The sequence below is a fragment of the Salvelinus sp. IW2-2015 genome, linkage group LG15 (assembly GCF_002910315.2).
Source record: "Salvelinus sp. IW2-2015 linkage group LG15, ASM291031v2, whole genome shotgun sequence".
NCBI lineage: Eukaryota > Metazoa > Chordata > Actinopteri > Salmoniformes > Salmonidae > Salvelinus > Salvelinus sp. IW2-2015.
In genome coordinates, this window is record NC_036855.1 from 46,989,401 (window position 1) to 47,011,603 (window position 22,203).

The 22,203-nt window shown below is 43.6% G+C and overlaps 1 protein-coding gene across 3 annotated transcripts in view; it reads left to right on the top strand.

The window, feature by feature from the left end:
- The window catches only part of LOC111973879 (cytoskeleton-associated protein 5), a 93,459-nt gene extending 71,665 nt beyond the window's left edge, over positions 1-21,794 (top strand). For all 3 annotated transcript variants that reach the window (XM_024001321.1, XM_024001320.1, XM_024001322.1), the window contains exons 36-43: positions 3,692-3,879; positions 8,392-8,467; positions 16,243-16,431; positions 18,092-18,199; positions 18,343-18,417; positions 18,638-18,800; positions 18,893-18,999; positions 21,344-21,794. In XM_024001321.1, coding sequence (XP_023857089.1) covers positions 3,692-3,879; positions 8,392-8,467; positions 16,243-16,431; positions 18,092-18,199; positions 18,343-18,417; positions 18,638-18,800; positions 18,893-18,999; positions 21,344-21,571 — 1,134 coding nt within the window. In that variant the 3' untranslated portion in view covers positions 21,572-21,794. The remainder of the gene's footprint in view (positions 1-3,691; positions 3,880-8,391; positions 8,468-16,242; positions 16,432-18,091; positions 18,200-18,342; positions 18,418-18,637; positions 18,801-18,892; positions 19,000-21,343) is intronic.
- Positions 21,795-22,203: the final 409 nt, after the last annotated feature.

The window sequence follows — 22,203 nt, forward strand, 5'->3', positions numbered from 1 at the left end:
ATCTTTTAAGGGGGGGGGGGGGTGAGAAGGATTACTTTATCCTATCCTAGGTATTCCTTAAAGAGGTGGGGTTTCAGGTGTCTCCGGAAGGTGGTGATTGACTCCGCTGTCCTGCGTCGTGAGGGAGTTTGTTCCACCATTGGGGGGCCAGACAGCGAACAGTTTTGACTGGGCTGAGCGGGAACTGTACTTCCTCAGTGGTAGGGAGGCGAGCAGGCCAGAGGTGGATGAACGCAGTGCCCTTGTTTGGTGTAGGGCCTGATCAGAGCCTGGAGTACTGAGGTGCCGTTCCCCTCACAGCTCCGTAGCAAGCACCATGGTCTTGTAGCGGATGCGAGCTTCAACTGGAAGCCAGTGGAGAGAGCGGAGGAGCGGGGTGACGTGAGAGAACTTGGGAAGGTTTAACACCAGACGGGCTGCGGCGTTCTGGATGAGTTGGTAGGGGTTTAATGGCACAGGCAGGGAGCCCAGCCAACAGCGAGTTGCAGTAATCCAGACGGGAGATGACAAGTGCCTGGATTAGGACCTGCGCCGCTTCCTGTGTGAGGCAGGGTCGTACTCTGCGGATGTTGTAGAGCATGAACCTACAGGAACGGGCCACCGCCTTGATGTTAGTTGAGAACGACAGGGTGTTGTCCAGGATCACGCCAAGGTTCTTAGCGCTCTGGGAGGAGGACACATGGAGTTGTCAACCGTGATGGCGAGATCATGGAACGGGCAGTCCTTCCCCGGAGGAAGAGCAGCTCCGTCTTGCCGAGGTTCAGCTTGAGGTGGTGATCCGTCATCCACACTGATATGTCTGCCAGACATGCAGAGATGCGATTCGCCACCTGTCATCAGAAGGGGGAAAGGAGAAGATTAGTTGTGTGTCGTCTGCATAGCAATGATAGGAGAGACCATGTGAGGTTATGACAGAGCCAAGTGACTTGGTGTATAGCGAGAATAGGAGAGGGCCTAGAACAGAGCCCTGGGGGACACCAGTGGTGAGAGCACGTGGTGAGGAGACAGATTCTCGCCACGCCACCTGGTAGGAGCGACCTGTCAGGTAGGACGCAATCCAAGCGTGGGCCGCGCCGGAGATGCCCAACTCGGAGAGGGTGGAGAGGAGGATCTGATGGTTCACAGTATCGAAGGCAGCCGATAGGTCTAGAAGGATGAGAGCAGAGGAGAGAGAGTTAGCTTTAGCAGTGCGGAGCGCCTCCGTGATACAGAGAAGAGCGGTCTCAGTTGAATGACTAGTCTTGAAACCTGACTGATTTGGATCAAGAAGGTCATTCTGAGAGAGATAGCGGGAGAGCTGGCCAAGGACGGCACGTTCAAGAGTTTTGGAGAGAAAAGAAAGAAGGGATACTGGTCTGTAGTTGTTGACATCGGAGGGATCGAGTGTAGGTTTTCAGAAGGGGTGCAACTCTCGCTCTCTTGAAGACGGAAGGGACGTAGCCAGGGTCAGGGATGAGTTGATGAGCGAGGTGAGGTAAGGGAGAAGGTCTCCGGAAATGGTCTGGAGAAGAGAGGAGGGATAGGGTCAAGCGGCAGGTTGTTGGGCGGCCGGCCGTCACAAGACGCGAGATTTCATCTGGAGAGAGAGGGGAAAGAGGTCAGAGCACAGGGTAGGGCAGTGTGAGCAGAACCAGCGGTGTCGTTTGACTTAGCAAACGAGGATCGGATGTCGTCGACCTTCTTTTCAAAATGGTTGACGAAGTCATCTGCAGAGAGGGAGAGGGGGGGGGGGAGGAGGGATTCAGGAGGGAGGAGAAGGTGGCAAAGAGCCTCCTGGGGTTAGAGGCAGATGCTTGGAATTTAGAGTGGTAGAAAGTGGCTTTAGCAGCAGGAGCAGAAGAGGAAAATGTAGAGAGGAGGAGTGAAAGGATGCCAGGTCCGCAGGGAGGCGAGTTTTCCTCCATTTCCGCTCGGCTGCCCGGAGCCCTGTTCTGTGAGCTCGCAATGAGTCGTCGAGCCACGGAGCGGGAGGGGAGGACCGAGCCGGCCTGGAGGATAGGGGACATAGAGAGTCAAAGGATGCAGAAAGGGAGGAGAGGAGGGTTGAGGAGGCAGAATCAGGAGATAGGTTGGAGAAGGTTTGAGCAGAGGGAAGAGATGATAGGATGGAAGAGGAGAGGGCAGCGGGAAGAGAGAGCGAAGGTTGGGACGGCGCGATACCATCCGAGTAGGGGCAGTGTGGGAAGTGTTGGATGAGAGCGAGAGGGAAAAGGATACAAGGTAGTGGTCGGAGACTTGGAGGGAGTTGCAATGAGGTTAGTGGAAGAACAGCATCTAGTAAAGATGAGGTCGAGCGTATTGCCTGCCTTGTGAGTAGGGGGGAAGGTGAGAGGGTGAGGTCAAAAGAGGAGAGGAGTGGAAAGAAGGAGGCAGAGAGGAATGAGTCAAAGGTAGACGTGGGAGGTTAAAGTCGCCCAGAACTGTGAGAGGTGAGCCGTCCTCAGGAAAGGAGCTAATCAAGGCATCGAGCTCATTGATGAACTCTCCGAGGGAACCTGGAGGGCGATAAATGATAAGGATGTTAAGCTTGAAAGGGCTGGTAACTGTGACAGCATGGAATTCAAAGGAGGCGATAGACAGATGGGTAAGGGAGAAAGAGAGAATGACCACTTGGGAGAGATGAGGACCCGGTGCACCACCCCGCTGACCAGAAGCTCTCGGGGTGTGCGAGAACACGTGGCGACGAGAGAGAGCAGTAGGTAGCAGTGTTATCTGTGGTGATCCATGTTTCCGTCAGTGCCAGGAAGTCGAGGGACTGGAGGGAGATAGCTGAGATGAACTCTGCCTTGTTGGCCGCAGATCGGCAGTTCCAGAGGCTACCGGAGACCTGGAACTCCACGTGGGTCGTGCGCGCTGGGACCACCAGATTAGGTGGCCGATGCCACGCGTGTGGAGCGTTTGTATGGTCGTGCAGAGAGGAGAGAACAGGGATAGACAGACACATAAGTTTGACAAGAAGAAATTGCTAAGATTAGACAAATTAAACCGTTGTACTATAATGAAATGTAATGAAATGTAATGAAAAGTTATACTACCTGCGGACCAAAGTGCGAAGTGCGACCGCTCGCTCCAACCCGGAAGTACGCGACACAGCAGCTAAGAAAACTGCCTGTGTCGTGATTGTTTGCAATACTCAGGGGTTAAAGTTCTCCCTCACTGCGATGGCTTTCCGTCATGGATTCAGGTGGTTGTTTTTGAGACCGCAATGAAAATCTCAATCTCAAATTCAGTTAGAACTGGAGTTTCAAGCATGGTTTAGACTTAGAGATTGTAGTTAAGTGAGCAGTAGTTATGTTTAAAAAATAATAATAATAAAAAACCTGAACATGGGCAGAAATGTCAATAGCTACGGCAAGAAAATCCGGAACCGCAGCCACCATTTCTCAATACATTTTTATTAAACTGTAACCTAGACAGCAATGAATATCACTAACATGGTTGTAGCTATTTAATTAAATCAATGCCCATTCCTGTTTTTTTATTTTATTTTCTTCATTTTTAAGATTCAGTCTGTTTAGATCTTTCACATAGACTTATGTGATAGAGGTAGTAATTTGGGCTMTGTTCAGCCACACAAATGAATACACTACATTTAAGATGATTGAGAGTAAGACAAAAACAACGTATTTGCACATTATTTGCACATTATTACTACTTATATAATAGTGTACATTATACCATCTCTCCCTAGTTGTTTGGTGTGTRGCGGCTGGCAAGGGAAGCCTCCATGGGGGTGCTTAAGGACCTTGTCCAGGGTCTGGTGACAGTTCTGCTGGATCCCCGGATAGAGGAGAGCCAGGAGGGACAGCAGCTCATCCGCTCTGTTAACATGCTGCTGAGACGACTCTTCGAGGCCTCAGACCAGACCAACATACTCAGGTGTGTCGGGAGGAGAATTCAACTCAGTTTATGAAATTAAAATAGTGAAACATTAAATGTTTCCTTTTTTTAGATAACTATACGAAATATATTCACGTCACCAAATAACTGATTAAAACACTGTTTTGCAGTGAAGCTCTACAGTAGCCTCAACAGCACCCTCTAGGGCAGGGGTGTCAAACTCAAATACCCAGTGGGCCAAAATGTAAAACCTGAACAAAGTCGCGGGCCAACATTGAACAAATTAACCTTTTAATATGGACCCAAACAAGTTTTGCTTTAACATTGAATATGGAACAAGCATCGCTTATTACCATACAATATATAATTTAATAGTGGAGACATGCAAAATCGAATTTCAAATGAAAAAAAACACATCAATGGCATTCATTTATTAAATAAATAAAATAAATAAATGGCATTATGGGATTCGTAGTATTAGCGGTGACAGCTCTAGTAGTAATTTGGTATTGTCTCGCGGGCCAAATATAATTACCGGTGGGCCAGAGTTTGACACCCATGCTCTAGGGCACATATGTCAGAGTCAAGGCCCGCGGGCCACATCCGGCCCGCGAGAAGGTTTTTTACGGCCCCTGGGATGATCTTGATTTATTATTAGAACCGGCCCGCAGACCGCAGCAAGCCGGCAGCCCGCAGATCTTTTACACGCACCAATACTACATTTCCCACAATGCAACGGTGACGCACCGAGCAGTAGGCTGCTTCATTTCAATATTTATTGGCACAGCAGTCGTCAGCATCACAGTAAAATTAACTTTCAGATACCCATCAAAAATGGCAAAACGGAAGGTGGACACTGAGAACCGGGGGTTTCAAACAAGGTGGGAGCGGAGAGTATATGTTTCACGGAGTAGCTGGTAAAACCGTGTGTGTCTTCTGTTGTGGAGAAATGTGTGTGTCTTTTATTGGTAGCTGAAGATAGAGTATAATCTGAGCACATCGTACGCAAACGAAACACGCGGACAAAAACAAGAATCAGGACATGAACAACAGGCTACAAAAGGCAGAGGAATTAAACGAGGCCACAAATCTCGACAGGCTCTGTTCAAAAAAGCCAAATCACAAGGCCAGGCTGCTGTCAAGGCCAGTTTTATATCTTGGTTCAGAAGAATAGAGATTCCAGCTTATACATGCAGCCTGGCCATGTCGGAGGGGTTTCATCAATAATAAACTGCTCAATAGTAAATTTTAAATAATGCTCCAGTTAGATCGGATCGCGATGCACGTAGTTGCCCAGAAAAAAAGTGCAACTCTTTTTTATAATGTGAGTCTGAGCAGAAACACCGATTGACCGAGGAGAGTAACCAGTTGTCCATCAATCTAAAAGAGCAGCTTGTGAAAAAGGAAAAGATGTGCATTGCATATATCCTTGCGCTTGGAATGAGAGCACCGACATTTCTGACAGTTGCCCAGTTGTCAATTTTCATCCGCGGAGTGGACTCCAGCCTAAGCGTGACAAGAGAGTTTTTGGCTTACGTCCTATGCATGGCACAACTACGGGGCATGATTTGTATGAAGAGTGTACAAGATGTGTAAATGAGATTGTGAGCTTGCTCTGGGGTAAAGAACCTGCGGTGCCCTTTGACAACCGACGTATTCAAGCACCTCCGAACTTGTTGTGTGACACAAGAGAGCGAACTGTGAGCATAAGATACGGGAAAAGATGCGTGAAGCAAGAAATTTAACGCGACAGGGACTGACAGCGTGTGATTCTGATGTATCATACACGCGGACAGCAGTTGTGCAACGGGTAAAGCCTTTAGAGATCAACTAATGGCAGAGCAATATGTATGAATGAGGCATTCTCACTCTCACATCGCGCAACAGTAACTTATGCAGAAGCCAATAAGAGTTAATGGCAACACCGGCCATTCCAAAAGGCATATTAACTGAGCACGGAAGTTAGTAAACGCCTTAGACCTGGTGATTTGCCATAATATGCACACAGAGGTGCAATTGGCATAAGCCAGGGAAAGGTTGCTTCAAAGATGTTCGAGCTTCGTTGTGAGGATTTGTCTGTTCTTGGACAGCAAAGGGAAAAGACACAACACAACTCACGAGACGAAATGTTCTGTGTGAAATGGCTTTTCTGTGTGACATTACGAGTCATCTGAATGCAATGAACTTGCAGCTGCAGGGGTCGAGTATATGTCATCTCTGATATGTACAGTACAGTGAAGGCATTTAAAACCAAACTGACTCTGTGGGAGACGCAGAGTCGCGGAAAGAAAATTTGAGCCACTTTCCCAGCTGCCAGACCATGAAAGAGAAGCTTCTACCAGTGCGTTCCTGGAGCGCACAGTTGGCTGAAAATAGGTATGTCTTGTCGCTGACTTTCGACGCCGATTTGCTGACTTTGAAGCACAAAAAAGCAGGTTGAACTGCTCGGTAACCCAATTGTAGGATTAGAACGTTATGGAAGCAACTCCACTCACCCTAAGAGACCGTCCAAATGGGAGCTTGAGGAGCTCCAAATGCACATGATGCACTGAGAGGCCAAAAATATTGCAGGCAGGTGAGTCTGCTGCGAGATTTCGCTCCATAGTTTCCGTCCCCGACGATCAATACACAAAGCCAGCGTGCCAGTCTCTACCAGGACTGCTCAAACCTGGCTATTTAATGTTGTCTGTGACTCCAGAATGGGCACACCTGTGAACAAACTGTTACTCTTTGTATGAACCTACACAAAACATCACACGACGAAAGTCAGACTGCTCTTACGTCTGAGAACAACCTCACACTCAATTTCTGAGATTTCCTCAGCTCAAGAGCCTTACCCCGAAACAGTTAGATTGAACTGTGGTAAAAGATGAGGACTACCACCAAGTATGCACCACTCAAACCTCAACACATAGAAAAGGTGAACATGTACTGTGCCAATCACATATGTTAGAGTTTTTACTCAAGTTCAAAGTTTAAAAGTTAAAGTTATAATATGTTCGTTTTCACTCATGTTACCTCCTTAAACCAAAGATGTTTTTTGATTCAATAGAATTTTTGGCACTGTTATGTATATTGACTTATTCCAATCCAATATGTATATTTTAAAAGAATATTTGCATGTTGAGTGGTCCATATAGAAATTGCCTATGATTGTGTTTCTTTCTCTTGAATACAATTAGCCCCACCATCCTTTGCTTAAAAAGTAGAAAATATCAGGCTTACCTAGATGGTGCCTTGAATAACGGTTTCTTTCATTTAATGTTCATGGTTATGGGATTTATATAAAGGACAATGTCTTATTTGGTCTTGTGAAAATAAAGATTACTGACAGAGCCATAAGAAAATATTGCTTTATTTATCTGATCATATTGGAATATATTGTTAGGTTTCAGTAGGTTCAATTAGGTTCACTAGACTATAATGCGTCATTTAAAAAAAATTTTCAATGAACATTCGAACAGTCCGGCCCTCGGCTTGTAGCTAAATTTTTTATTTGGCCCTCCGTCCATTTGACTTTGACACCCCTGCTCTAGGGTATCACCATGGTGTAGCCGCAGGACAACTAGTTTCTGTCCTCTGGGTACATTGACTTCAATACAAAACCTATGGTTCTCACCCCCTTCCATCGACTTAGTGATTTTATATTGACTTCCGGGGAAAAACTTAAGGTCAAGCAGTAGCACTTAGCTAATGCAGCTAATTTGGCCTACTCAACAACCTGACTCAGAAATTATATTTGTTAGCTATCAAACACTGCAACTTCCAGGTCAAGATAAGCTTCTGGTTTTATTAATTTATTTTTACCAGGGCCGGCCAGTAACTGCTTGCTGTACACTACTGCGTGATTGTACACATGGATTAGATTGTGGGTTTACTAACGCGTTCTAGTTTGTTGACTAAGATTAATATGGTGACAATGTAGGCTGGTTAGCCATTATGGTGTGAAGGTTTGGCTTGGATAGGTTTTTGTGCCTGCTCACAGACTGTTGTGTTGTGCACTGAAGACCAAGGGAAAAGGTGAGAAGAGGAAAGCGCGTAGATGCAAGAAGTAAAGTGATGCTGTATGTGGCTGCTATGGAAGTGAACTGTGTGTGCGGGTGATCAATGGTGTATTCATTCCGCCGATTCAGTTGCTAAACGGAAGGAAACAACACGTGGAGGGATCTGCCTGAATTCGTCAAATAAACTCATTGTATTTGCAACTGTTGGGACAAATATTTACACCTCAGATCAGCTAGATGCAGGGTTGTGTGCAAGGCGGTATTGCATGTGTCACTGTCGGTCACCTTAACTACTTACATTTCTCTCGACCTGTGCACCTACGTTATAACATTATACGTTATAACACATCCAATATGCTGTAATGGAAATAAGGCCATGGTCCCCCCCCGTGTGTTTACTGCACACTGGAGAAAACGGACCTGTAACAATCAAAAAATTGTATTAGTGTATTCACTTGTATGATGCAGAATTGAAGAGGACTGATCAGACGGTCTTCTGGCAGTTACTGTTATGTTTATTAATGTGCTGTCACCTCTTTCTCTCCAGTGCTCTTCTGGTGCTACTGCAGGACAGCCTCCTGTCCTCCGCTGACTCCCCCAAATTCTCTGAACTCATCATGAAGGTAGAACTGTGTGTGGTCCAATTTGTGAAAAACATATACAGTTGAAGTCGGAAGTTTACATGCACCTTAGCCAAATACATTTAAACGCAGTGTTCACAATTCCTGACATTTAATCAGAGTAAAAAGTCCCTTTCTTAGGTCAGTTAGGATCACCACTTTGTTTTAAGAATGTGAAATGTCAGGAATGTGAAATGAATAGTAGTATTATTTCAACTTTTATTTCTTTCATCACATTCCCAGTGGGTCCGACGTTTACGTACACTCAATTAGTATTTGGTAGCATTGCCTTTAAATAGTTTGACTTGGGTCAAATGTTTTGGGTAGCCTTCCACAAGCTTCCCACAATAAGTTGGGTGAAATTTGGCCTATTCCTCATGACAGAGCTGGTGTAACTGAGTCAGGTTTGTAGGCCTCCTTGCTCGCACACGCTTTTTCAGTTCTGCCCACATTTTTTGTGATGACCACTCTAGTACCTTGACTTTGTTATCCTTAAGCCATTTTGCCACAACTCTGGAAGTATGCTTGGGGTCATTGTCCATTTGGAAGACACCATTGCGACCAAGCTTTAACTTCCTGACTGATGTGTTGAGATGTTGCTTCAATATATCCACATAATTTACCTACCTCACGATGCCATCTATTTTGAACTGCACCAGTCCCTCCTGCAGCAAACCACCCCCACAACATGATGCTGCCACCCCCATGCTTCGCGGTTGGGATGGTGTTCTTCGACTTGCAAGCCTCCCCCTTTTTCCTCCAAACATAACGATGGTCATTATGGCCAAACAGTTCTATTTTTGTTTCATTAGACCAGAGGACATTTCTTCAAAGTACGGTCTTTGTCCCCATGTGCAGTTGCAAACCATAGTCCGGCTTTTGTATGGCTATTTTGGAGCAGTAGCTTCTTCCTTGCTGAGCGGCCTTTCAGGTTATGTGGATATAGATACTATTGTACCTGTTCCCTCCAGCATCTTCACAAGGTCCTTTGCTGTTCTGGGATTAATTTGCACTTTTCGCACAAGTATGTTCATCTTTAGGAGACAGAACACGTCTCCTTCCTGGGCGGTATGACGGCTGCGTGGTCCCATGGTGTTTATACTTGCGTGCTATTGTTTGTACAAATGAACGTGGTACCTTCAGGCGTTTAGAAATTACTCCCAAGGATGAACCAGACTTGTGGAGGTCTACAATTTTTTTTGAGGTCTTGGCTGATTTCTTTTGGTTTTCCCATGATGTCAAGCAGAGGCACTGAGTTTGAAGGTAGGCCTTGAAATACACCTCCAATTGTCTCAAATGATGTCAATTAGCCTATTAGAAGATTCTAAAGACATGACATAATTTTCTGGAATTTGCCAAGATCTTTAAAGGCACAGTCAACCTAGTGTATGTAAACTTCTGACCCACTGGAATTGTGATACAGTGAAATAATTTGTCTGTAAACAATTGTTGGAAAAGTTGATGTCCTAACCGACTTGCCAAAACTATACTTTAACAAGTCATTTGTAGAGTGGTTGAAAAACGAGTTTTAATGACTCCAACGTAAGTGTATGTAAACTTCCAAATTCAACTAACTATTTGTCAACTTTATATTGCTTCCTTTTTCTCCACTGTCCTGTTTTTTATTTTTTTATTATTATTAGTTGTCACGTGGACTAGTACATTAAAATGCCTTTCTTGCTCTTTCCCAACAATGCGGTAATCACATTTCTGTACTTTTTTTTTTTTTTTTTAATAGTCAAGTAGAACAAAAACACACAAGAAATAACAATAAGAACACAAAGTAAGCGAAATACAGGGTCAATGCATATACAATATTTTCAATGTGCAGGCATACTGTAGTAGATATGTATAGGTGTAAAGTGACTAGGCATCAGGGTATACACTGCGCAAAACATTAGGGACACCTGCTCTTTCCTTGACATCGACTGACAAAGTGAATCCAGGTGAAAGCTATGATCCCTTATTGATGTCACCTGTTAAATCCACTTCATTCAGTGTAGATTAAGGGAAGGAGACAGGTTAAAGAAGGATTTTTAACTCTTGAGACAATTGAGCCATGGATTGTGTGTGCCATTCAGAGGGTGAATGGGCAAGACAAAATATTTAAGTGCCTACGAAACGGGGTGTGGTAGTAGGTGCCAGGGGCACTGGTTTGTATTTATTATGCCAAGGTAGCAGCTACTCTTCCTGGAGTCCTACAATATTAAGGCAGTTACACAATTTTAAAAGCATAATACTTTCYTAACAGAATTCACAACACGCTAAGTGTGCGCCCTCAGGCCCGTACTCCACAAAATCCATGTCTGTGGCGCAGCGTTCTAAGGCACTGCATCTCAGTGCAAGAGGCGTCACTACAGTCCCTGGTTCGAATCCAGGCTGTATCGCATCCGGCCGTGATTGGGAGTCACATATGGCAGCGCAAAATAAGCCCGGCGTCTTCTGGGTTTGGCCGGGGTAGGCGGTCATTGTAAATAAGAATTTGTTCTTAAGGTTCTTAACTGACTTGCCAAGTTAAATAAAGGTTAATATATTCACTCAGCAAAAAAATAAACAGCCCTTTTTCAGGACCCTGTCTTTCAAAGATAATTTGTAAAAATCCAAATAACATCACAGATCTTCATTGTAAAGGGTTTCAAATGCTTGTTCAATGAACCATAGACAATTAATGAACATGCACCTGTGGAACAGTCGTTAAGACACTAACAGCTTAGACAGTAGGCAATTAAGGTCACAGTTATGAAGACTTCTACTGACTCTGAAAAACACCAAAAGAAAGATGCCCAGGGTCCCTGCTCTCTGCGTGAACAATCCTTAGGCATGCTGCAAGGAGGCATGAGAACTGCATATATGGCCAGGGCAATAAATTGCCATGTCCGTACTGTGAGACGCCTAAGACGGAGCTACAGGGAAACAGGACGGACAGCTGATCATCCTCGCAGTGGCAGACCACGTAACAACACCTGCACAGGATTGGTACATCCGAACATCACACCTGCGGGACAGGTGCAGGATTGCAACAACTGCCCGAGGTATACCAGGAACGCACAATCCCTCCATCAGTGCTCAGACTGTCCACAATACGCTGGACTGAGTGCTTGTAGGCCTGTTGTAAGGCAGGTCCTCACCAGACATCACCGGCAACATTGTGTATGGGCACAAACCCGCCATCGCTGGACCAGACAGGACTGGCAAAAAGTGCTCTTCACTGACGAGTCGCAGTTTTGTCTCTCCAGGGGTGATGGTCGGATTCGCTTTTATCGTCGAAGGAATGAGCGTTACACCGAGGCCTGTACTCTGGAGCGGGATCGATTTGGAGGTGGAGGGTCCGTCATGGTCTGGGGCATTGTGTCACAGAATCATCGGACTGAGCTTGTTGTCATTGCAGGCAATCTCAACTCTGTGCGTTACATGGAAGACATCCTCCTCCCTCATGTGGTACCCTTCCTGCAGGCTCATCATGACATGACCCTCCAACATGACAATGCCACCAGCCATACTGCTCGTTCTGTGTCATTTCCTGCAAGACAGGAATGTCAGTTTTCTGCCATGGCCAGCGAAGAGCCCGGATCTCAATCCCAATGAGCACGTCTGGGACCTGTTGGATCGGAGGGTGAAGGCTAGGGCCATTTCCCCCCCAGAAATGTTCGGGAACTTGCAGGTGCCTTGGTGGAAGAGTGGGGTAACATCTCACAGCAATAACTGGCAAATAGGGTGCAGTCCATGAGAAGGAGATGCAGTGCTTGGTACAGCTGGTGGCCACATCAGATACTGACTTACTTTTGATTTAGACCCCCCCCCCCCTTTGTTCAGGGACACATTATTCCATTTGTTAGTCACATATCTGTGGAAGTTGTTCAGTTTGTATTTTTATGTTCATACAAACATTTACACATGTTAAGTTTGCTGAAAATAAACGCTGTTGACAATGAGGACGTTTCTTTTTTTATTGCTGAGTTTTTATGTTTTAGTGAGTATGCACCTATGTTTGTTGCTTTTGTTGTTTCACTTTTCCGTAAGGTTTATTTTTAAATCTGTTTCTACTGCTTGCATCAGTTATCTGATGTGGAATAGAGTTCCATGTAGTCATGGCTCTATGTAGTACTGTGTACCTCCCATAGTCTGTTCTGGACTTGGGGGACTGTGAAGAGAGCTCTGGTGGCATGTCTTGTGGGCTCTGCATGGGTGTCTGAGCTGTGTGCTAGTCATTTAACAGCTCGGTGCTTTAAATGGTTCAATAACTCTCACAAATATAACTAGTGATCAAGTCGATCTCTCCACTTTGAGCCAGGAGAGATTGACATGCATATTATTGTTTGCTTTCTGTGTACATCCAAGGGCCATCTCTGCTATCCTGTTCTAAGCAAATTGCAATTTTCCTAAGCCCCTCTTTGTGGCACCTGACCACATGACTGAACAGTAGTCAAGGTGCCACAAAACTAGGGCCTGTAGGACCTGCCTTGTTATTGCTGTTAAGGTAGAGCAGCACTTTATTATGGACAGACGTTTCGTCGTCTTAGTTACTGTTGTATCAATGTTTTGACCATGACAGTTTACAATCCAGGATTACTCCAAGCAGTTTATTCACCTCCAACATGCTCATTTTCCACATTATTCATTATAAGATTTAGTTGATGTTTAGGGTTTAGTGAATGAATTGTCCCAAATACAATGCCTTTTAGTTTTGGAAATATTTAGGACTAACGTATTCCTTGCCACCCATTCTGAAACTAAGTGCAGATCTATGTTGTGATGCAGTTGCTGTAGTAGCTGACTCGTAAAGTGTTGAGTCATCTGCATACATGGACACAATGGCTTTAACACAATGGCTCTAACAGTGCCAGTTAGTAAAGATTGAAAAAAGTAATCTTCCTGGATTGTTGGAGAGGCTTATTAAAGAACACCCTCTGTGTTATTTAATCGACAAAATAACAGGCTGACTACAGCGCTAGTGTCGCATGCGCGAGCGTTGCAAAATAAATTAAGTAATCTGTATTCAATTATTGCACCCACACTGCTCGCACGCGCCAATGAGCGTCTGCGTTGCCATGGGCTAAAATAGAAGTCAGTTCTATTTGTGACGTAGATCGCGCGGCAAGTCCAGCCTCTCCCATCTCCTCATTGGTTTATAGAAGTAGATACCCACGTGCCATCTCCTCATTGGTTATACCCACGTGGGTGACTGAAAGAAGAACAAGGTCAGTGGCGGTAATGCACCTAATTTATGGAAGTTGCCAATCGCAATATAAAGTCAAGAGAAAAGCCTGGAAGGAGGAGAGATGACTAGAAACTATTTGGTTGACCTTTTATGTGTTGATTAATTGGTGAAGTAGAGGACCTTTTGCATTTCAGGTAAAATAACAACTCAATGTTTATTCCCCAGGACAAATTAGCTAACTAAATTGCCATAAATGTTTAATGCTTTTCGACCTGTCCCCAAATTAATGTAATTGGTTCAGTTTGTTTTGATATTTTAACCTGCGTGTAATGATCGCGTTTGGTGTGGGGGGGGACAAAATAAATGTATGCACGATGGCGCACGCGCGCAGCTGGATTGGGTTCCGTGTTTGGGGATGTAAAGCCATAACAAGTTTTTCCAGCAGCAGACGATGCTGGATAATGTCAAAAGCTGCACTGAAGTCTAACAAAACAGCCCCCACTATCTTTTTATTCATTCCTTTATTTCTTTATTCATTTTTTATTCAAGTACTCTGCTTGTTGATTGTCCATCCCAATAAGCATGTTAAGTCTGTCAATTTGTTTACTGTAAAATACCATTGTATCTGGTCAAACACAATTTCTCCCATAACTTTACTAAGGGTTGATAACAAGCTGATTGGGCGTCTATTTGAGCCAGTAAAGGGTGCACACTTTCTAGTAGGCTTAAATTTAAGATATGGCAAATAGGAGTGGCAATTTTGTCCTATGTAATTTTCCAACCAACTTGTCAAACCCTGGTGGCTTGTCATTGTTGATAGACAATTTTTTCACCTCTACCACACTCACTTTATGGAATTCAAAATTACGGTTCTTGTCTTTTCATAATTTGGTCTGATATACTTGGATGTGTAGTGTCAGCGTTGGTTGCTGCCATGCCTGAGTTTGCTAATCTTGCCAATGAAAAAATATATATATTAAAGTAGTTTACAATATCAGTCGGTTTTGTAATGAAGGAGCCTTCTGATTCAATGGAGCTGAGTTTGCCTTTTTTCCTTTGTTTCATAGGGTAGTTTATTATTTTTATTAAGTTTAATCACGAGTTCTCCATTTTCAGTATGTTTGCCAATGGGATGTGCAGCCAGACTTATTTACCGTTCCGTTTGCCTCATCCCTCTCAACCATAAAATTTTTAAATCCTCGTGGATTGATGAGGAATTTAAGTTTTTAGTTTTCTTAATGGGTGCATCCTTATTAGTAACTGTTTGCTAGGTATTGTCTAAGTGAGTTTCAGAGATGGTCAGAATATGAATGTCATCTATTACTAGCAAGTTATTGATTTCATGAACCTTGTTTCTTAAGCTACATATGTTAACGTGGGCTATTTTGAGAACTTTTCTTGGATGCTTGCATGTTTTCATTGCTTTACTGGGAAGCTTAGCAGAAGTAGATATTCTCATGTTATTTATGTTAGTGGAAGGTGAGTTGCACACAGTGGACTTCCTACTATGGCACACTGCCTCAGTGCTAAAAGCATAAATCTGGTTCATAGAAGCATGATTGCTCCATACAATAGCTGTAGGTTCAGCAGAGGCATTTAGGGAAGTTAGATGGACATAAATTAGGTTACTTACATTGTCTACCAATGCCCCTGGTATAATACATTTGCTAAATCATTGATGACTCAGCGACACAATGGTAGTGATTAATGCAGCCTTAATGCTGTGAAAGGATCCAGGAACCCAAATGATTTGGGTGGATCCCATCCTCCTTCTAAAATGTGTTTTGTTTCCAAAATGTATTTAAGTTGTCAACAAAAGTTACACCCATTTTAGCTGCAATTGTCACAGACAATTGTGAAGAGAATCCTGCTAAAGCGTTCAATTCCACAATTGAGGGCACAGTGCCAGATATGATGGGTCTTTAGTGTCTAGCGGAGAGACAATCAGCTCTCAGGTTTGAGTGTCAAGAATTGCAACGCAGCTGGGTTTTATCACGCTCAACGATTTCCATGTATCAAGAATGGTCCACCCACCCAAAAGACATCCAGCCAACTTAACTGTAGGAAGCTTTGTCGTCAACATGGGCCAGCATCCCTGTGGAATGCTTTCGACCCCTTGCAGAGTCCATGCCATGACAAATTGAGGCTTTTCTGAGGGCAAAAGGGAGGGGTTGCGCAAAGCTAAATTCAGCAGCATAAATGATTGTGTGTAAGCAAATTAAGTGTGTGCATAGTGAGTGTTTGTGTGCCAAGAGATGGTTCAAAATGAAATGGAACGTCATTGCAGATGGTCAGTTTTTTTTGTGCTATTTAGCAGTCTTATGACTTGGGAATAGAAGCTGTTCAGGGGTCTGTTGATGTTAGACTTGATTCTCCGGTACCGCTTGCTGTGCGGAAGTTGAGAGAACAGGCTATGGTTTGGGTGGCTAGAGTCTTTAACAATTTTCTGGCACACTGCCTGAGACAGAGGTCCTGGATGGCAGGGAGCTCAGTCTCAGTGATGTGCTTGGGTGTCCGCACCACCTAGTACATCACTGGGGCCGAGCTCCATGCCATCAAGGACCTGTGTAGGATTTTGTGTATGTAATCTAAACCTCTCTCTGTCTCTCTCTGTGTGTAGTGTCTGTGGCGTATGATCAAGTTCCTGCCAGAAACCATAAGCAGTCTTACTCTGGACAAGATCCTGCTGGATGTGCACAACTTCATGAAGCTCTTCCCCAAAGAACGCCTACGGCAGCTCAAGACTGACATGCCCCACCGCACGCTCCAAACTCTGCTACACACACTCTGCCGCCTGGCAGGGCCCACGGTTGGCACACACACTATTAGATTCCCCTTTGCATCCTCATACTTTTGTGTATATATAGTGTAAGTGGATTTGTCTATTTCAGCCACACCTGTTGCTTAAAGGTGTATAAAATCGAGTGCACAGCCATGCAATCTCCATAGACAAACATTGGCAGCAGAATGGCCTTACTGAAGAGCTCAGTGACTTTCAATGTGGCACCGTCATAGAATGCCACCTTTCCAACAAATCAGTTCATCAAATTTCTTCCCAGCTAGAGCTGCCCCAGTCAACTAAGTGCTGCTGTTGTGACGTGGAAACGTCTAGGTGCAACAACGGCTCAACCGCAAAGTGGTGGTCCGCACAAGCTCCCAGAACGGGGACGCTGTAGTGGTAAAAATCGTCTGTCCTCGGTTGCAACACTCACTACAGAGTTCCAAACTCCCTCTGGGAAAAACGTCAGCATAAGAACTGTTCGTTGAGAGAATGAAATGGGTTTCCATGGCCAAGTAGCCGCACACAGCCAAGCGCCGGCTGGAGTGGTGTGAAGCTCACCACCATTGGTCTTTGGAGCAGTGGAAACACATTATCTGGAGTGATGAATCGTGCTTCACTATCTGGCAGTCMGACGAACTGTAAAGTTTGATGGAGGAATAATGGTCTGGGGTTGTTTTTCATGGTTCGGGCTAGGCCCCTTACTTCCATTGAAGGGTKATCTTAATGCTACAGCACATTGACAGTCTAGACGAGTCTGTGCGTCCAACTTTGTGGCAACAGTTTGGGGAAGGCACTTTCCTGTTWCAGCATGAATGCCCCCGTGCACAAAGCAAGGTCCATACAGAAATGGTTTGTCAAGATCGGTGTRGAAGAATTTGACTTCCCAGAATAGTGGAGACTGTTATAGCYGCAAAGGGGGTACCAACTCCATATTAATGCCCATGATTTCAGAATGATATGTTCGCGCATGTGTCAACATACTTTTGGACATGTTCTGTAATTTGCTTATTTAAACACCATTGGATTCTCCTTTGGATCCTCATAATTTGTTTATTTAAAATTTCTGTTCCTTACACCCTAACCGCAATTTAACGTGTACATGTTATTCATTGCATGTACATTCCTTGCGCGTGTCAGCAACCATCTGTTGCAAAACACTGAAATATATCTTGGTTCTATTTGAGACACTCGAAGCACTGCAAGTCCCGCCTGTCCCATCTACTCATTGGTTTTCACGTGGGTGCTTGGAACGACGAGATTAATCAAAGATGACTAACTAGGTTTCCCCTTATCTGTGGCTTAATTGTTTGTTTTCGTATGACTGAGTCAAAATTCTACAAAGGACCAAATACATTTCAGGTAAAATAACACCCCAATGTTTCTCCCAGGTCACAAACTAGTTAAATGTCCATTTAATGTTTCATGCGTGTTTCCACCTGCCCCCAAATTAATACACTTGATTCACAGATATTTTATCCTGTCATTATCGTAGATGGACAAAATCAACATAAACGTGATGTTGCACATGCAGACAGTTTACTCAGGTTGTTGGCTTTTGTGATTGCCCAATTATGTCTTAATTACATGCGTGTTCACGGACTTGGCGCAATACCTTTACTAAAATTTGATTTCAACATTTATCCCAATAGTTTTGATGTTTGTTGAATGTTTGTCTTTCCATGAACAGATCCTGGATCACTTGTCACTGATTGAGAACAAGAGTGAGTCTGAATTGGAGGCTCATCTGAAGAGGGTTGTCAAGTCTGCCAAGACAGACAGAGAGACTGCACACACGGTACACTCCTACACATCTAGTTTGTTCATGGGCTCTCTTTTCCTCATGACAGATGGTTCTACATTTCCATCAAAGACACTCTGAATACTGCTTGTTACTGWGTGTATATAGCCTCATATCTGCTATTTGTCGTCTCTTAAAAGGMTCCCAAATCAAAGGATGCAGAGGTGTTGGAGGAGATCTTCAAAAAGATCTCTTCCAAGGAGAACAGCGAAGAGGTGAGGTTCAGATTCCCATGTAATTACTGTCAGACAATCTAACCCAATGGCAAACTAGCCAAGAACGTTATCTACAAAATATAGGCCTTAGGTTAGGGATGATTGGTTTGGCATCAGCTGTGTGTGTGAGAGCGGGTCTTCCTACCCAGTGTAATTGGTCTGGGTTTTTCCATGCTCTGCCATAGTGTTTCCCTGACAGCATGACTCTCTTTAATTGTAGGGTGTGTCTAAGCTGTGGGAGTTTAAGCAGAGACACCCTGAGGTGGACCTTGCCTCCCACCTGAAGAAGCTGCCACAGACATTTCAGACCTTTGTAGAGCACAGCCTAAACAAACTCTGCACAGAAAGAGGAGACAAGGCCAGGACACCATACCCCACCACAGGTACACACAACCGAGAGGGTAGGCATAGAGAATATAGCCCCTCACATGCTTCTCAACACCACCTGTTCGAACCTATTATTTATCCTCATTAGGTGTGGGTCTGGACCCTACTCCTGGCAGAGACGAGCTCAGACCCTCAGTCTACCAGGAGCGACTCAAGATACTCCGACAGCTGCATGGCCTGGAGAACAACAACAAGGTACAGTATTTGCAAGAAGGGATGCGAATTCCGGTAAATTTTGCTGCTGACTAACCGACCCCCATTAACCGGTGAATTCTTTAGTGTAAAATGGGGTAGTTATGAGGGTTCTAAACTGCATATGGAATTATTTTAAGATGGTTGTACTATGGATCATTTAGCTATTTGAGTTTTGAATTGTAAGACCCCTTTAGGTATAAAAAAACAAAAAACATTTGATTAAATATTGGTTTCAGCCTTTACTTCTTAGTCCATAGAAATCATTTGAATAACACATTTGTAAATGGCCAAATATATGACTAATACATTAAATAATAAGAAACAAGGTTTTGAAGTGTGTCCTAAATCTAGGATATATTTTTTTTTACTCAGGAAATGTATATTTTTAGACATTTAACCCCCTTTTTTGGGTAGGCTTTCATACTTTTTTTTATACTGGTACCGGTTACGTTCATACTAGTCCCGTGACACTTGTAGGAGTTGTAGATCAAAACTGAGAACACCACTTTTGTGAGAATCTCCTCTTTCCATATTGGTCATAATTTTTTTTAGCTCAAACCGTTCGGACGCTACAGAGGTTTTTGCAAGAAGACAATTTTTCGGGATGTCATGGTCTGACAAACACCACTCTAGCTCGGTCACTTTTCACCGCAGATAAACTTACGGATTTTGATGGTGATTTTTAAAATGTATTGTAACTTAGTCAATCAACTCTAGTGGGTTAACAACCGAATAAATTTGTTCCAACTAGTAAAATACAAATGCGTGCGTACAAGGCACTGCCATTTTTCATTAAGAGCTGAAACTTGACAAAATCAATCATCACAGTCAAGAGGCTATTATTGAACATTCAACTACTCAAATGAAATGGCCAATGTAAAACATTTTTTGAATTGCTCGCTTACAGTAGTAAGCTATCCCATAGAACTTTAGCCTATTGGCAAATTTTACATAATCATCTTGTCCAACAACTGGAAAAAARATTGTAGCATAAAACAAATTAATGTAACGGGGGTTGAGTTGTTATTTTCAGTGACCACGTTGTCTGTCTGATACCCCACCGTATTGCCTTTGCACTGAAATGCCGACTAGAGGGCGCGCCCCCCCCCACCCGTGGTTCCATTTTAATCATGCCAGATAAGCTATTCAGGTTATAAAACAGTGCAATTTGCTTGCTATTGCGAGTTGAGAAATAAATATAGTAGCAATAGAAAGGGATCCCCCTTTTTAAATGGTAACCATCAACTGTTTTCACACTACATTGCATTTACAAATGTTGCACAAGGAACAGGCTTAAAGGAATGCATTTTGCTCCATGCAGCAAGCAGTTGTTTTAGGAGCTGCGAGCTCTCGCTGCCGACAGGTGATGTCCCGGTTAAATAATGCTCTGTATGCGGTGGGTGTTTGATAATTAAGATTTATAGCGAATTAAACAGACACACGCTTATTTAATTTTACTACATTATTCAAATTCACCTATAATCTGACAAACATGATCGATTACATGTATTCAGATGGTTTAGTCAACAATTAACATCCCTATTTGCAAGCAACATCATCTGACTAATTGGTGACAGATTTTCATGCGAATAATCTATAATCCTCAAAGAAAATATCAGCATTTTCCCACCAAATGGATTTGTTGTAGATAAAAATCAGTGTGATGTTAGTGCACACAATGTACTTTTTTGCTTAAGTTTTCAAGTACCGACTAAAAATGTAAAGTTCAATGTGTTTCCATTGCATTTTCAACTGTACAGATTTAAAAAWATATATATATATTTGTTAAATAGCACGTGCCTACTCTGGTCTTGGCACCTGTGTTCTACCCAACAGGTAGTGTGGGTGGGCTGTGCGGATTGGCTAGTCAACATGAGATTATGGATAAGAGTGAGAATTTTATTTGTCAAGCATCGATTATGTCACCAAAATAAGACCCTCGGTTTATTGGAAAGCAGCATCAAGCTCATCACTGAACTTTCACCACCCTGTGAAATGTATTTKATCCGTAGCTTAATTTTAACTATGGTTTTCTGAGTCGTAGTGGGAGGACCACACACCATATCATCGTGTGACTCCAAATGTTCTTCGATATGGTTATTTTATCAATATTTCAACATAAAGGCATTTCCTCTGCCATTTCCCGCATAATACATTTTACTGACACAAACTTCCTGTTTCCACCCCATCTGTGATTTTATTAAAATTGTATGTACAATATGACTTCACTCACATGCACTGTGAATGGAAATGTGGTTACTGAAACATTTTCTGTTCTAGTAGTTTGTTGCTGTTATTGTAAATAGTGAGTGGATTTCTCTCCTATTCCCCTTCTCCCGTGTAGCCTCAGCAGAGGGAGGGTGAGGACGAGCGCACCGGTCTTCTCTCCAAGCCCCCCGTGGCCCCCTCTATGGATGTGCTCCAGAGCAAGATGTCCCAGATCCTCCACAACCGCCAATCACAAGACCAGCGCCACCCACAGAGCCCCGCCCGGCCCGCTGACTCCGGCTCCACAGGCAACCTAGCTGACCTCATGAAGAGACTACAGAAGATCAAGAGCAACCAACAATAAACTAGCCTGGGTGCCAGTCTGTTTCTACTCTTGCCAACTCCTTGTGATGTTTGGCATGCCAAACATCATGTTTGTGTATGCAATCAGCCAATGATGTTTGGCATGCCAAACATGTTTGTGTATGCAATCAGCTAATGAAGGTGATGTGTGTGATGAATGCGATGCAATGTTTGTATGGATTATGTTTTGTATTTTATAAATAAAGTTTGACAAATATCTTGAATTGTTCTTCATGTTCAAGGCTGAAAAAGGTACGGGTGAAGGTCCAACCGTGTGACCGTTTTTATTTTTGTACTCTTGTAGCAAGAGATCTTACATTTTCAGCTGCATTTGACCACATTCTTATAGTTTAAGCYCTATCAGTGGGCAATTCCAAAATAATTATGTGAATGTATACATTTTTGTTGTGAAAGGATCAACTTGGGCGATGGAAAAATTATCAGCCTTTAGGCAATAGTGAGGTTTGTGTGTCAGTCAGGGTTTTGCTATATAGTAAGTACATTTTGGTGGTGTGCCCCTGTCCAGTATTGATGGGAAGTTCGGCTTGTTTTACTGACTCGGATCTTTGACTCCTTCAGTCAAAAGAACAAGTCTTTAGGSTCATTTAATTCGAGTCCATAATGCGCAATGAA